We start from the raw sequence: 16,022 nt of genomic DNA, 5'->3' as shown, positions 1-16,022 counted from the left end.
CCTGGGGAATACTGAAAAAAACATTCTGAAGTAAATTTTGGTCTTGAGTTTTCCAACTAAAGGAGTAAATCATATACTTCGGTGCACCAGAAATGCCAAAAGTGCCAATTGTGGTTTCACATGCCACAACGGGCACTTACATAACTACGAGGCAGAAAAAGAAACATGTTACATACATTGTGCAGATAAGGTATTACATGACTCTGCCAAATGTAGACCAAGTTCATTGATAAACCAACATACCTGAATTACAGTTAAGAACTTTTTCTTCACAGGATTCTTCCTCATTCTTAGAGGGATCTAGAATACCATTCTATGTACTGGATTTCCAACATCTAAAGATATGTGATATCTTTTCGCAATGGGTGACTAATTTGATCACATTGTACCTCAAATATTAAACAGATATATGCTTAACTAATTCTCTAATAATGACAATTGATTCTGTCTTTACAAAGCTTTGTATTTGATGACACTGCTATGTCCTAGCTGGTGAACTCATTAGAAAGGCTCTTAGGTAACAGCATCAACGTCAGGAATCGCTACCTTCTATTAGAAAGAAACCTGGATATTATAAAATTGACTTCCATTTGAAAGATTTAAAAAGCTGATAAAAATGAGAAATTATTATTTTAAGATTAGGGTATTCAGGTTTAGAGAGAGGTACAGTGACTTATCCAGGGTCACACAATAAAGTGGTAGTAGAGATGTGACTCAAACACTCCAGGTTAGTGTTCTTTATTGTTAATTCAGAGCACTGAACAAACCAGAGAAAAAGATAAGCCTTAAGGATCACATAAAATATTAATAATTTTCATAATTGCTTCATTTGTGTCCAAATCTTTCATGGCTGGTAAACCAAGCTCAGAAGTAGAAGTTTCGTCTGATTTAGTCAACTGTACTGTATTCTATATGTCAATTTTAATGACCCTGTAAGATCTTTCATCACAACCTAGATGAAATGCTCTATAACTTGAAACAGGCTTTACTTCACTTTCTACCTCTACTACCAACTAATCTGTAGCATACTTATTCTTTGGGCCCCATCTTTTCCACCAATAATAGGAACAGTTTATATTAGATAATAATGGGGGTCTTTCCAGTGTAAGCATTCCAAATATTTTTAATAACTTTTCAAGTAGGAAAAATTTCTACATGCTAAAGGCTGCACTATCTGTGAAAATCCCAAATATGAGGAAATTTTCCCAAATATGTCAATGGAACACTGAATGGAATTTCTACTTGAATCAGTCACCCTGTGATTATTTTTGATGTCATCAAAACAAACTCTAAGCTTAGCCTTATACCATTCAATACAGTATAAAACTATTTTCCTAAATCAGCTGCCTATTCCATCTCCAGGACTGCTGTAAATTTCCACAGGATTAAAATATTTGAAAGAATCACCTTTGAAGTCTGAGACCACTCTGGATTTCACAATCCACATGGTCATTTGATTAGTTGTTCAAATATTGGAAATTTTGCTAATATTAAAATTATGTTTTTGACCCATAAAATGTGTGTCTTTTCTCCCCACTCAGACTTAAATAAGCAGGATTCTTATGTAGGATATTTCAAAACAAAATCTCATTAAATTTCTCTGCGTGGAAAACAAAGCTAGGGAATCATTGGCAAGTTACAGGGAAAAGGTTGGAAAATTACACACATTTTAGGAAGATTATACTCTTTGAAAGAGGACCATTTAAAAACATTGAGTGACTATTTTCAGGAAGAAAATTCAATGGAAAATTATCCTTTGTTCCCATCTCTCTGTCACATCTCCTGCCAAAGAGCTAATTCTTGGTATCAGTATATTTAGTCATTTTGTGGTGCTGGTAATGACCTCAAAACTCTAAATGCTTCCTGGGAACAACAAGAGATCCACAATGAGTTCATTCCTGCACTAATGGACACAACCTCAGTTTTATTTTCAAGTGAATTTGTTGAGTTGATCACATCTCTCTCTAAATTGCAACAAAATGATAATTGGAGTTAAGAGATCTATCTTCTGGTAAAAGTGAAATTGAAATTACATACCTTGATTTAAAGTTATCAGGTGGCATGAGTTCCAAAGTATGAGTTGGTCCATATAGGTTTACAACATATAATTTGATTGTTGGGTTCACTTGACCTGCCTTTGAGAAAATGAAAGTTGCAATGCAAATACATTATTAGAATATATTGAGAAAGAAAGAAAATGCATTTTTAATAGAGCTTTATTGGAGAATAATTGCTTCACAATACTGTGTTAGTTTCTGCTGTACAACAAATTGAATCAGCCATATGCATACATATATCCCCCATCCCCTCCCTCTTGCATCAACCTCTTATCCCACCCCTCTAGCTAATCTCACTGTGCTATGCTGCTGCTTCCCACTAGCTATCTATTCTACATTTGGTAGTGTATATATGTCGATGCTACTCTCACTTTGCCCCAGCTTCCCTCCCCAACCCCTGACACCATGTCCTCAAGTCCATTCTCTGTCTATGGCTTTATTCCTGCCCTGCCACTTGTTCATCAGTACCAATTTTTTTTTTTACATTCCATATATATGAGTAAGTCAGAAAGAGAAAAGAAAATGCATTTTGATTCTTTTACAATTTTGTGTTAGAATGGGGAAAAAAGTTTAACTTCTCTAAAGTAGAAATGATTTTAAATGCAACAACATGATTGCTCTCAATTGTTTTTGTAGATTGCTGCTTCTCTAGCACTTTAGTCAGACAATTAAAGGTGACAGAAAATCATGATGACTTTACTCATTAGGCAATGCTCTGTGTTCTTCCCCTAGAATGACACCAGAAGGGCTGGCTTTACAAAACAACTAGTAGATAAAGCAGCTGCTCACACTATAGGATATGAAAAGCAAAGGGAAGAAAGCTTGGCTAATTAAAAAAAAAAAAAAAAAAAGAAGAAGAAAGAAAAAGAAAACCTACCCTATCCCAGTGCCACATGTTTAAAATTCCACAATACCTAATTTCTTCCATGCATGAATCATCATAGGTTTCCTTTTAAATTATAATGAATACTAAATGAGGTATAAATGTCCCTTGGGATGTGGACCATGGAGCAGAATGCCCTCACTATGTACCTGGCATGAAGACTAGAAAGACAGTGGTAAGAAAATGTAATTTGAGTTTATTAAATCAAAATTTATGAAATAATAACTAGTCTGTATAGCAGTTCGTGTGTTTCTGGCTCCGACTTTGTGTTAAAGCAGCACATGAATTATCGTATTCTATGTTCCTACTACAGTCCTAAGACTTATTTATAACCATTTTTCAGATGAAAATGGAGGAGCTTAGCAAATTGTGCAGGGTGAAACATCCAATAACTGAGGGAGCTAGTATTTAACCCCAGGATGCTCTTAACGGCTCTAGATTTGCTTCCATTCATTCCTAGGCCTTCAAAGTTTTTCTAAATACACTGTGAACTCTTAGCGAGAAGAAATGGGAACTTATGCCAATATATCTCAAGCAGGTAGGATGAACGAATGAAAGAATGTTTATGTGAATAAATAATTAACAGAATCAATTGGCTACTTGTGGCTCAATGTGTTTCTAAACAATACACCAGTATCATTGTGGTGTAGCTGCTTTGTGAAGAGAAGACCATGTGAGATATACAGAGAAGGACAAGGAAATTAAAAGCGAGTTGAATTAAAAGACCTGACAAAAATCTAAAGGGAATGATAAAAGTGATTTAAAGAAAGATTCAGGGCTTCCCTGGTGGCGCAGTGGTTGAGAGTCCGCCTGATGATGCAAGGGACACGGGTTCGTGCCCCGGTCCGGGAAGATCCCACATGCCGCGGAGCGGCTGGGCCAGTGAGCCATGGACGCTGAGCCTGTGCATCGGGAGCCTGTGCTCCGCAACGGGAGAGGCCACAACGGTGAGAGGCACGCGTACCGCAAAAAAAAAAAGAAAAAGAAAGATTCATGTTCAAGGAATTGGTACTGACAAAACCCAGAGTTAAATCAGGAGAGAAGCAACATAATGCATTCCACCAATAATCAGTAATAGCTCCTCAAGAATGTTTTGTTAAGTTATTAAAAATAACGAACATGGAGGGGAGGGAGGAGGGATGAATAGACGAAGTAACAGGATTTGTAGAGCAGTGAAAAACACTCTGTATTTTTCATTACACATATGTCCAAAACCATAATGCATAACAACAAGATGGAACTGTAATGTAAACTCTGTACTTTGGGTGATTATGATGTGTCAATGGAGCTTCATCAATTATATCAAACACACAACTCTGATGGGGGGTGCTAAGTGGGAGCTGGGGGTATATGGCACAAATATCTTCCGTCCCCTCAAGTTTGCTATGAATCTTAAACTGCTCTTAAAAAATAAAGTCTTCATTTAAAAAATGACTAGCACGTCTGTGGGAGCATATCACACACATCAGAAGTTTGATCCAAAGAAAGGGGTCCAGAAAGGCTTTCATTTTAGAAATGCAGTGACTACAAAGAGAGATTATGAAAATGGTTCATATGATAAAGGGCTTCCTGGAAGATAAGCTATGAGCCTGCCTCACAGAGAAGGCTCAGGTGTCAAACTTTGTAAAGCTTTTTATTGCTCTAAAACCCTCCAGTGCTTGGGTTCATCTGTCTTGGGCAATTTAGCCTTCTACCTCATTTAGGAGGTCCCTTTCACATCACTTTTGTTTTAATTCCATTGCCATGTTTCTCCCTGAAAGTATTGGTCTTTCTCTGTATTTTTTGAGTCTAACCATTTCTCTAGCTTGATCAGGTATGTTAAAATTTAGAGCTGGGGCAGAGTATATAGCAGTGTCATTCAAAGTGCTTTTTTTAAACCAGCAGCATCAATTAGAACCATAGAAACACAAATTCATGGGCCCCAAACGGACGGACCTATATTCAGACCAAGAATCAGAATCTTTGGGTGTGGACCTAAAAATCTGTGTTGTAAGAGGATTTCCAGATGATTATAATTAGTATGCAAATGTTGCTAAGACACTGATGTATGTGCATATATCTATATATCGATATATACTACTGCTCAGCAGTTATTAAAGGTGAACTTGCATGAAAATCATCCAGAGGGCCTGGAAAGCTAATTAAACCACTGACCGCTGAAGCCTACCTCCAGCATCTTTAATGTCTAGATGGGACATGAGAATTCACATTTCTAATAATTTCCCAGATGAGGCTGACATTGCTGGTAAAAGGGCAACATTTTGAGAACTGGTTCAGTTTAATCTACGAATCACAGAAATCTGGGTTCAAGTTTGACTGTTATTTATTGGACATGGACCATGGACAGGATGTTAAAGATCCTCAAGTATTATTTTATTTGATTCTCAAAAATGAGACATTTCTCTGAGAATACGTCACAGTCAGAAGTTTTGAGCCAAAGTAGATTTCCTTTCAGTGGAAAAAACCATCTCATACTTTTGTTATATGGACTAACAAAAAAGATGATTTTCAAAAGTGCCAAAAAATAGTATATACTTAATTACATAATTAACTCATGAATTAAAAATAATGGTCAGACACTGATTTTTCTAGTGAGTGAAAAACTATGTTCATATTTTTTAGGGCTTCCCTGGTGGCGCAGTGGTTGAGAGTCTGCCTGCCGATGCAGGGGACATGGGTTCGTGCCCCGGTCCGGGAAAATCCCACATGCGGAGCGGCTGGGCCCGTGAGCCATGGCGGCTGAGCCTGCGCGGCCGGAGCCTGCTCCGCAACGGGAGAGGCCACAACAGTGAGAGGCCCGCGTACCGCAAAACAAACAAACAAACAAAAAAAATTGATTAAAGAAAAAGAGAAATTAAATTAAATTTGATCAATTTTTATGAATTCTTATCGGTGATGTCTTATTTTATGACATACTTTGTCAAAGATATACACAGTTATTACCACATATTAAGGCAGTTTTTTTCAGGTCTATAGGACTATACAGGATCACTGGTATCCCAATTAGCTTTCACATGAAAACAAATTAAAGGTTGTATACACACCATGAGTCTAAAAGTCCATGATTGAAGTACAAGATAAAATTAGAAAGCCATTACTATAATAAAGCATTTGTGAAAAATGCCAACTAATTTATTATATGAATTTTAAATATTTTCAGATTCAAATAAAAGAAAAGTTTGGAGCCATCATTAAACAAGAGGATCATTGATAAATGAAAACATAACCACTTAACATCCGTTTGGTTCAAAGTCAATGCAAGTTTGTTATCTCCCTCTGAATTTGTATGAAATTACTGGAACTGAAAGATAGTAAAGAAATGAAAACATCTAAAAAAAAAAGTTGTGTACACCTATGGTCAGTTTTAGACAAAAAACCAAACATTAAGCTCTTTCCAAAATTCAGCTCTCTAGCATTCTATAATCTCAATTTGATTTCTTTCCTTGGAGTTTTGAAATTAAGTGCACATTGCAAGTTCATTTGTACCCTTTAATATTTGAATTGTTTCAATAGTTTGCAAATTAGAGGAGTTCATCTACTCGCTTTTTAACAGTCTAATTTGCTACAAAGACTGCAAACCCATAGAATCCTTCCTCTATGATTCTGAAACACAAGCCTCAATAATACTTAACCTTATTTTACTGGCAACCAAACTGTCATTAAATGAGATAATGTTTTAATTAAGAAGATTAACCTGAGTTGCTGAGATAGAACTGTGCATCTTTTTTGTGCTGAATTGCTAATGATAGGGTATTTATAAATTCTGAATTATGCTGAATTAAGCAAAATACAAATATATTTGTTTAGTGTAAGTATTTCATTAGTAAACCTGACCACATTGGGTATTTGCTGCACTCGTTTTAATCTAGTTTAATTTGAAGCACAATTTAGTGTGAACTCTATGCATTACTTCGATGTCTAAAGCACCACTTTTTGGAAGTTTATTGCATAAGTAAGAACAAATCAAAATAACACATTTGTTAGTGGAAAAACTAACAAACATTTTTTTTTAAACCAGAGTAGAAAATAATGAGACTGAAAATTCAAGTAATAGACTGAAAATTATTCTGAAATTTATTCTGAGAACAAGGATGAAAACCCAGACCTAGTTTCTTTGAGTCCTGTTGTCTTAAGCACCTGGGCAGATATTTCTACTGACAGCCACGTGAGGACTTGGGATTCTTTCTCTTTGGCCACTATAATATTTGTCTTTATTTTTAATAGTCCTCAATGGTAGTCATTAATACACACTCAGGACCTTCATTATGTATTACATACATCATTTATTAAATATACAGGCTAAGAATTTTACTCATACGGAGCTGAGTCATTTGCAGTTAATGGAGCAAAGAGAGCTCCACATCTATTCGTTAACCTGACAAGGAGATATTTTGATTCCAGCTACATCTTCTGAGATACAAGTTAACCTATGGTAGTTTTAGACAGAAAGAGAGAGAGAGAGACAGAATCAATAAACTTGAGTTATTTCTCTGTTCTCTATATAACTATGACTTTTATAAAAGGACTTAGCCTTTTAGAAGCTTAGTTGGCCCAATTGTAAAACAGAGGCACTTGTGAAGACGGCCGAATGAAGAAAAAACGTGAAAAGTCTCCCTGAAAATATATAGCATATTATTAGCACACAGGATTTACCCATTTAGTAAACAAACATTATTATTATTTTATGCCTAGCTTTACTATTAAGAAATAGTAATTAATTAAATAATAACTTATTAAATAAAAACAAATTGTCTAGGTTTGTCAACCCAGTATCTTCTGACTTACTGATGACTTATTTAGATTTTCTCAGATGTTTCTGTATGTCCATTTGTTTGCCTTAGTCTTGATAAAATTATAAGGCCTAGGAGTGTCCAAGTTCAAGCACCAAGAGTCTGTAACTGAGAAGGCAACTCGAAGATGCAGCTATTACATATGGCTCTTCTGTGTGAATCCTAAAATCCCCACTCCTCTTGGAAAATGAATTACAGAAAGTGGTCCCTTCCCTGGGGTTGATTTTATTCCCTTTGTGCAATGCACACACTGAACAGCTCTGAGTGACTGTCTTGCCCATTGACATGTGCTTTTCACAGTATGGACCCATTCTTCATTTTGTATTTACATTGTCAGGTGAACTTTCATTATTATAAGTAAATCAAATGGGGTGAGAATATATTTCAAAAATCTTTTAATTTTTTCTCTGGAAAAAATAACTGGTACAGGTATGTTGTACCCGCACAAACTGTCATACATAAAACATGGCTAAATCTACAACTGGAGAAGACATAAGTACTTTTCTTGGAGTACCATACAAATGTCTTGGGAAATATAATTATTCTGTTGTTAGGTCAAATTGCCATTTTTTTCCTGAAGAGCACTGAGTATACGTGCTTTCAGATCTATGTCCAGAGAAGACCCTAAAAATAATATTTCAAAATCATGGAATCTTATTCCTCTCAAACCTGCTGTCTTCCGTAGCTGTCAATCAGTCACTCTGTTACTACAACCTATTGGAAGGAAGATAGGATGGGGAGAAAGATAGCACAGAATCTCCCTGAGGAAACAGGCTTCGCAGCCCTGACTCTCCATATTCACTACTTTCCTTCCTCCTGTCCCCACCTTGGATAACTTGAGTCTTGTAGATGATAGGAAAATGAGGAAAGTCATCCCCCCTGACCATGCCTTCATTGCAGGAGTAGAAAAATACACGTGATGGATAATTTTTCCAGTACTCTGCCCAGTTAAGGTACTGCACAAACTTAAAGGTATAAAACCTATTGTACTTTGGAAACACAAGGTACAACTCACTAAAGAAATGGCTTAATAAAGACTTCTAAATGAAATCAGCAGCCTTCTCTTACCTCATTAAGAGCTAAAACGTATAAACTTGAATTTTAAAAGTTTTCTATAAGACATCCTTACATGATTAATGCTTGCGGGGGGGCTCACTTTTTTTTGTTTTGTAAACATGGGGAAAATAAACTTTAAAGCAAGAGACCTTAGATAATTAACGATGACGTATAAGAGAAAAACCAGTACCCTCCAGATGGTTCCACAGCCTGCTTTCAGAGGCCTCACCCAACACTTAAAAATAGTTTTGCTATCTGTGCAGGGTTTCTATATTCGCTTCACTCAATAAAACAATTCCATCTATTCCAGCTAGGCCTGGCTATGGTTCTACCCCAGCATTTGATAAAGTATGTTCTGCCAAAATAATACTGGTGCTAATATTAATACTCATAAATTCTCTATGGTTAGTCTATTCTTTATTGGTGATTCTTTATGTTTAGTCTTTATTTATTTATTTATTTATTTATTTTTGCGGTACGCGGGCCTCTCACCGCCGCGGCCTCTGCCTTTGTGGAGCACAGGCTCCGGACGCGCAGGCTCAGTGGCCACGGCTCATGGGCCCAGCCGCTCCGCGGCATGTGGGATCTTCCCGGACCGGGGCACGAACCCGTGTCCCTTGAATCGGCAGGCGGACTCTCAACCACTGTGCCACCAGGGAAGCCCTAGTCTATTTTTTATTGAGATTATTTATGCTTAGTCTATTCCTTACTAGGGATTCTTTATGCTCAGTCTACTTTTTTAGGAGATTTTTAATACACATTAGCAAGCAGTATATTAAGTGCTCTAAGAAATCATCTGGAAAAAAGCTAGATTTTTTTTTTTTAAACTGAGAATTCCCAACTTATTTGACTGTGACACTTTTTGCTCCTGTATAATAGCTATTAACAACTCACAGAATATACCTTGGAGAAACTTTTGCCCTGGGATCAATGCTGCTTCTTATGTTTTCTCACCCTCTTTTCAACCAGGAAGGTGAGGGATAAAGAATGAGAGCATCAAAGTGAAAGAAATACAGCAAAAGTTCCTGCACCCTTGAATCATCTTTAGCTGTTCATACACAAGCACTGCGCACAGACCGCTGCAAGCTCTCAGAATGATGACTCTGTCGACCGGTAAGGGGGCTTATTTTATTCTCCAAAGACAACTTGTTCATGAACTGAGAATACTATCAATCAAGTCACGGGCACACAGAGCGGGGGGACAAACAGGGCTTCCACTTCACTTACCTTAGGGTATGGATACTTCTTTCCTTTGGGATACAAAGCTCCAGTAAACCGGGGGATAACCATGTTAGGCACCAAGGAATCATTTATCATCAGGAAGGCAAGCCTTTCTCCATCTGGTGACCACCAGTGGGCGATGTGAGAATGCAGAAGTTCCTCTAGAATAAACGAGTGTTATTTGAAAACAACTGTAGATGTGGGTTCAGTGACCCACAAACATCTGTCCTTGAAATCTTCATTGGACATAAATCTTTTCTATACAGTGTGGTGGATTTTATCAACTTCATGAAGAATTCTGTATTTCTGAGCTACCCTTTTGATCCCAAGAAAAGGAGATGCAAAGAGAGGAAAGAATAAAGCAGTGAAGTCAGGATTTCATGGATTGTCAACAATGTGAACAGAGGAGATGAAAGCACTATCAGAGTAAAAAGAATGAGAACAGTAATTGAAGACTGAAACATGGCATAAAACCATATTCGTGTCGTTATTCATTCATATCTGCATTCAGTCATATTTCCATCCTATCATCAAACAAGTGGAATACCTACTAGATTCGTTAAACTATCCTAAGCTCTAAGGAAATAAAATTTTAAAAAATATACTGGATATCTTTCACGTGACCCCCGATCCACTATCCACTTTTCTACACCTGATTTCTGGCCCAGGAAATTAACCTGTATGAACTATATCAAAAGGGCTCCCATGCTCTCTAGAGCATGGCCACTATGGTACTGTGGCAAGAGATTAGAAGAAGGAGAGTAAAGTCAGAGTATGTATTCCCTTGGCTCTGTTCTGAAATGTCACCTGAGGCTTGCTGAGTGCTTTAAATGATCTCACTACGCCTATCAATGCAGCCTCATCTACACAATCTTCTCCTTTTGTATCTGATAATGGCTCACTTCTGTCATCATAGGGGTGCACATCGCCTGGCTGCTACTAGTCTAGATTATAGTTCTGTCATTTATGGATCCCCTACACCTTCACCTCTGTAAATTATCTTTTTGTAAATAAATAGTTTTCAAATTATTGAATATGCTAACTCTTTTCCTTTTAAGACCCTACCATAATACCAGCAGTAGACTCAGAAAAGACACCTTCAAAATTAGATTTTGGGATTAGGTTGGAGACCTTTGATGTAATAATAACTTTTTTGGGGGGAATTGGGAGCATAGATAATCCATAGCAAGGGATGGAATCATGAACAATCAACTGTCACTGGTGATGACATAGAATAAAATGCAGCTAGAGAGGAAAAGCGTTTGGAGGACAAGTGATGGTGACACTCAGTTGCTACACAAATGACAACGATAAAGATTATAAGTGAAGTTCTTATGACACCTCAGAGGGATTACATAGGAATAAGCAGAAATTGAAATCATGACAACTAAATTAGGAAAACACAAAAGGTCACCATGGCAACTTTGGGGTCCCTCTCTTCTGTAGTTGAAGAGCAGATGTGGCTGAGGTCCGAGAGAACATAGAAAGTGTTGCAGAGGTGCAACACAGATTAGGGTCTCAACTTCATTTGTGTTTTAAAGCTAAGACAGCAATATTGGGAGAGAAGTATTGGGAGCCTGACAAATAGGCTAAGGGTGCTTGGGTAGATGTGTGCAGTACGCTTACTGCTTTCTGGACCAGTCTCATAAATAACACATTTTATAGTGGAATGTCGGCTGAAGATTTTGAACCTCAAAATTTCCACAAGTCTTCTTGCTGACTGAAGCAACCTCTATACAAGGGAGCTAGACCTTCTCTGCATAAAGGCAGAGTGAAAGAGTAATTCCTGTAAATTTTAAGAGGCTGCATCCCTAGGGAAAAGGTTAGAGACGTAGTAGCCTGGGATACACTGGGATATCTATTAAAAAGTGAGGAAATTTGTTGGGATTATATTTATTTAAAAGTAAAGAGGGCCTGTACTCTGGATTTTGAAGAACACCGTAAACTACATTCACATGTGCTGACCTGTTTTATTCCCAGGTAACCTCTAAAACTGCCAGTTCTGAGAAGAACCTGAGCAGGAGAGGGCTGTGCAGCAGACCAAGGCCATGGTCCAATCTTTCCTACCATCTTCACCCTGTGACCCAGCAGATACGATGGTAGTCCAAGTGTCCTTCCCAAACAGAGATGTTGTGTGAAGCTTCTGGCAATCACCGTATGACAATCAGAGCACAGGCATTACAAGCTTTAGGGAAAGGCCATTTTCTCCTGTGCCGATAAATATTCCCCAATTCAAAAGCAGCTCTCTACTGAGCTATGGTAGAAATAATTAGGCTGACCATGGGATACCAAGTGACTATGCAACCCAAACTGTCCATCTTATCTGATTCACTGACCATAAAACTAAACACATACAGCTATATTCCACTATAAGACAGAAGGGGTTTATAAGGAACTGGACTAGAACGTATAAGTGAACTGCCCATCGTATTGCATCCTCTGCTTCATCCTTTCTCCTCCATTTCACGTCTATGCCTCAAGATGCCTATGCCTCTGACATCCTGACATAAGCTGGCAGAGGAGGAGTAAATGTAGGCCTGGTTTATGGGCAGGTTTGCGTGATGTACTTGAACACACTGGAACTGGACAGGCTCTGCACTATAATCTTACCCAGGAGTGGCCTAAAAAGACTATAATAGACATAAATCCTCCCAGTTGGAAGACTTTTAAACAAGATATTTAGCTTTCTACTTCTTGCGGAAGGAGACTTGGCCTGAAGCTTCTACTTCTTGCGGAAGGAGACTTGGCCTGAAGCATAGGTCCATCCAGACTCATGCACAGTAACTAATAAATGGTCACCTGATCAGGGATATGGAAAAGTAAAATCGCAGAATGAGTGACAGGAAGTCTAGGGAAACTAAGTGCATGGACTTGTCAGGAGGGGTAAAAATGGAAAAATGTGAAGATATTAGTGTCCACCAGAGCACAGCCATAGCAGAGGAGGCTCTCAATGACCAGATGGGCAGTATGACCACCGAGTGCATGCCAGTTTGTCTCTCGTTGCCAATGATAATGATCATTACTAAACACTTGACATGGCATTATTTCCCAGCTGGCCCAGCTGACTACCTGGTGACAGGTGGATTACATGGTAACTCTTCCATCAAGAAAGGGTAGAATTTTGCCATAACAGAAATCGATACATATTCTAGATATGGACATGTCTTTGCTGCCTGTAGTCCTATCCGCACTGCTGTTCGTGGACTTACAGAATAACTTATCCATTACCGCAATAACCCACACTGTGTCACCTCCGCACAGCAAATATTTTACAGCAAAAGGAAGGCAATGGACTCAGAATGGCATTCACTGATTTCTTCATGCTCCCCACTAGCCAGGCTTGATAGAAGAGTAAAATAGTCTGCTCTACCTCGATTTAGGCACTATTTTTTTTGACACCATCCTTGAAGTTGGGATGTTATCCTCCAGATACTAGTGTCCTGCTTAATGTCCACCAGAGCACATTCATAGCAGAGGAGGTTCTGTGTCCGCCTGCATAACCAGGAAGCACAGATCTAGGAGCTAAGGGGTGGAAGTGTAGTGTTCTCTTTCACTATCACATCAATAATCCACTGGACACAACATTCTGTTTCTTAACCTCATGACAATGGGCTTGGTGGGTGCAGAAGTCCTAATACCTAAGGGAGGATTGCCTCCAAACAAGGAAAATAGTCACAGTTCTGTTCCTCTGAATTAGAAGCTGAAATTTTTCCCTGACCATTTTGGGCTCAGTGTGACTGGAAAAATAAACTGACAGAAAACACAGTCACTGTGCGGGGTCAACGATTAATATCATCTGCCAGGAAGAAAATGTGCCTTTACTATATAAAGAAGGAAAAGGAAGAAGATATTTGGAAGTTAGCAGATTCACAAATACCCTTTTGTCTAATTCCATCTCATTTTCCAGCTCCACATTTCTACATGCCAATTTCCATTTCAATGGAAAACTAAAACGGTAGCAACCTAGTTATTAAGAAGAGGAAGCAAAGGAATAAGATTTGGCAGGAATAAAGTTTTGGTTTGATGCACCAGGTAAATGACCTATCTAGTCAAAATGCTGACTGAAGGTACATGGAAAAAGGAATGAACAGTTCAGGAAAGGAGCTATGATTACCAATTAAGGCCATATGATAAGTTATTTCCGTTCTTAATGGGGCCATTTCCCCCCAAACCTTATATGGAAAACACAGATACTGGCTGTCAATTTCAGACTGGTATGTAACTGGACTAACATCACTCTACAATGAAACGGCAGCAGATGAGACTTTGTGTGTTCCTCTTCTGGGGCCACAGACTTTTCATTTGAATAATAAGAACATTCCCATGGTGTCTGAGTTTAAAAACTCAAAGTGTGGCCAATATGAAGCCAGGCAAATCAAATAAAGAGAAAAAAGTTAGTGCATGGTATTTATTTTGTTGGTTTCCACCCATGGAAATCATGTGGGTTTGGCTGTCTTCTTCAACCAAAACTCACTGCTTCTAACACTGTGAAAACTCCAGGGCTCCCTCCTTCTAGGCCCTAGTAACAGCTGCCCCCCTTCCCTCTTCAGGTATTAACGGCTAAACCATTACTGGCCACAGGTTGTATATTCCTTGTCTTTTACAAGTGGCCTCTTCATAGATAAAGCTGAATACTATGCTGAACGCGCCAATTTTTTTTCCAATAGTGATCCTGACCCTGATTTATTCAAGTAACTTAACATTCAGGTGAGGAGACATGAGTGAGCCACATAACACTGGAGAAAAAACATGCTGCCAATTGAGTGCACGTAAACTCTAAGTCTTGTAAGACCTGTAGGTACAGAGAGATCAGATTGTGTTGCCCAAAATCAACACTCAGGGTTTCTAAGAAGCAGGTTGTATCCTGGGTGCTGAAGTATGCGTACACAAGTACTTCCCAAGAATGAGAATGGCCCCAATTTGAGAGCACCATTCAGTAGAAACTGGACATCATCTACCTTTATTTATTTTAGAGTGATTTATGCCTAAAGTTGTTCCTCACAAAAATGATAAAAGAGCAAAGTAGTATATACAAAGAGTTATGTGACTTCCTTCAGGTATATAAAAAAAGCTACCCGAATAGAAAGTAGATAAATAAAAGAATCTTTAATATGCATTTGCTTAAAAGTCCTCTTGAACAAGGCACACATTCTTTAATTGCAACTAGTAGGGACTTTTACTCACGGATTGAAACTTCCTGTAATCAGATTATTTACAAACAATGTATTTTTACACATTGCATTCCATTCCATTTCAATGTAGGCGTGGCTCTTCAATGTCTTTGTTACACTGATTTAGAAAATCTCACGGCAGAGCAGATGGAGTTCTCAACACATGTGGTTTTATATCACAGACACTTAAAAATATAGCCTCAACACAAAGCACTCACAGAAAATTAACTCCTATACGACCACTGTGTTCAGATTAACAAGCAATTCCGAAAACTAAGCTGATTTTATCCATTTGTAGTTTATCAACTTAGATAGCATTTCCTGAGGATCTACTGTCAGCCCTGGGTTTTGGTTGATTTTTTTCCCCTTATTGCCTGTATCTTACTGTCAACTTTCTTGAAAGAATTGTCTATGTTCATAACCTTCTCACTTCCCATTTACAGCTCCATCCACTGCAGGCTTGCTTCTGGCACCACCACTTGACTGATTTTGTTCTAGTCAAATTCTGGTAGCAAATCAAACAGTAACTTTGGAATCCTTAGCTTGTTTGACCTCCTGAGACTTGGCATTGTTGTTTATCATCCTATCTTCCTCTGGCTTCCATGGCTGCATCTCTAATCTTTTTTTCTTTTATATGTCACAGTTCAGTTTTACTGGGATTTAGTAAGTACTCAGTAAATATTTGTTGAATCAATGAATGGATGAATGTGACTTCCTGTGTCTATGAGAAGGCAGTGAATACAGGCGTTTTGCATTATTCTCACCAAATAACAAAAAAACAACAATCCCAATTTGTTGATAAGCATATTGTTTATCTTGTAATTTTCTTCTCTCACCTCTTTAT

The 16,022-nt window shown here is 38.1% G+C and overlaps 1 protein-coding gene across 1 annotated transcript in view; it reads right to left on the bottom strand.

Moving 5' to 3' along the window:
* The window catches only part of DPP10 (dipeptidyl peptidase like 10), a 648,823-nt gene that overhangs the window by 99,188 nt on the left and 533,613 nt on the right, over window positions 1-16,022 (bottom strand). The window contains exons 9-10 of the mRNA XM_033860253.2: window positions 10,014-10,168; window positions 2,038-2,135 (exon numbers count right to left, since the gene is read on the bottom strand). Of these exons, the coding sequence (XP_033716144.1) occupies window positions 2,038-2,135; window positions 10,014-10,168 (253 nt within the window). The remainder of the gene's footprint in view (window positions 1-2,037; window positions 2,136-10,013; window positions 10,169-16,022) is intronic.

The sequence above is a fragment of the Tursiops truncatus genome, chromosome 7 (assembly GCF_011762595.2).
Source record: "Tursiops truncatus isolate mTurTru1 chromosome 7, mTurTru1.mat.Y, whole genome shotgun sequence".
NCBI lineage: Eukaryota > Metazoa > Chordata > Mammalia > Artiodactyla > Delphinidae > Tursiops > Tursiops truncatus.
This window is presented reverse-complemented; position numbering and strand designations above follow the sequence as displayed.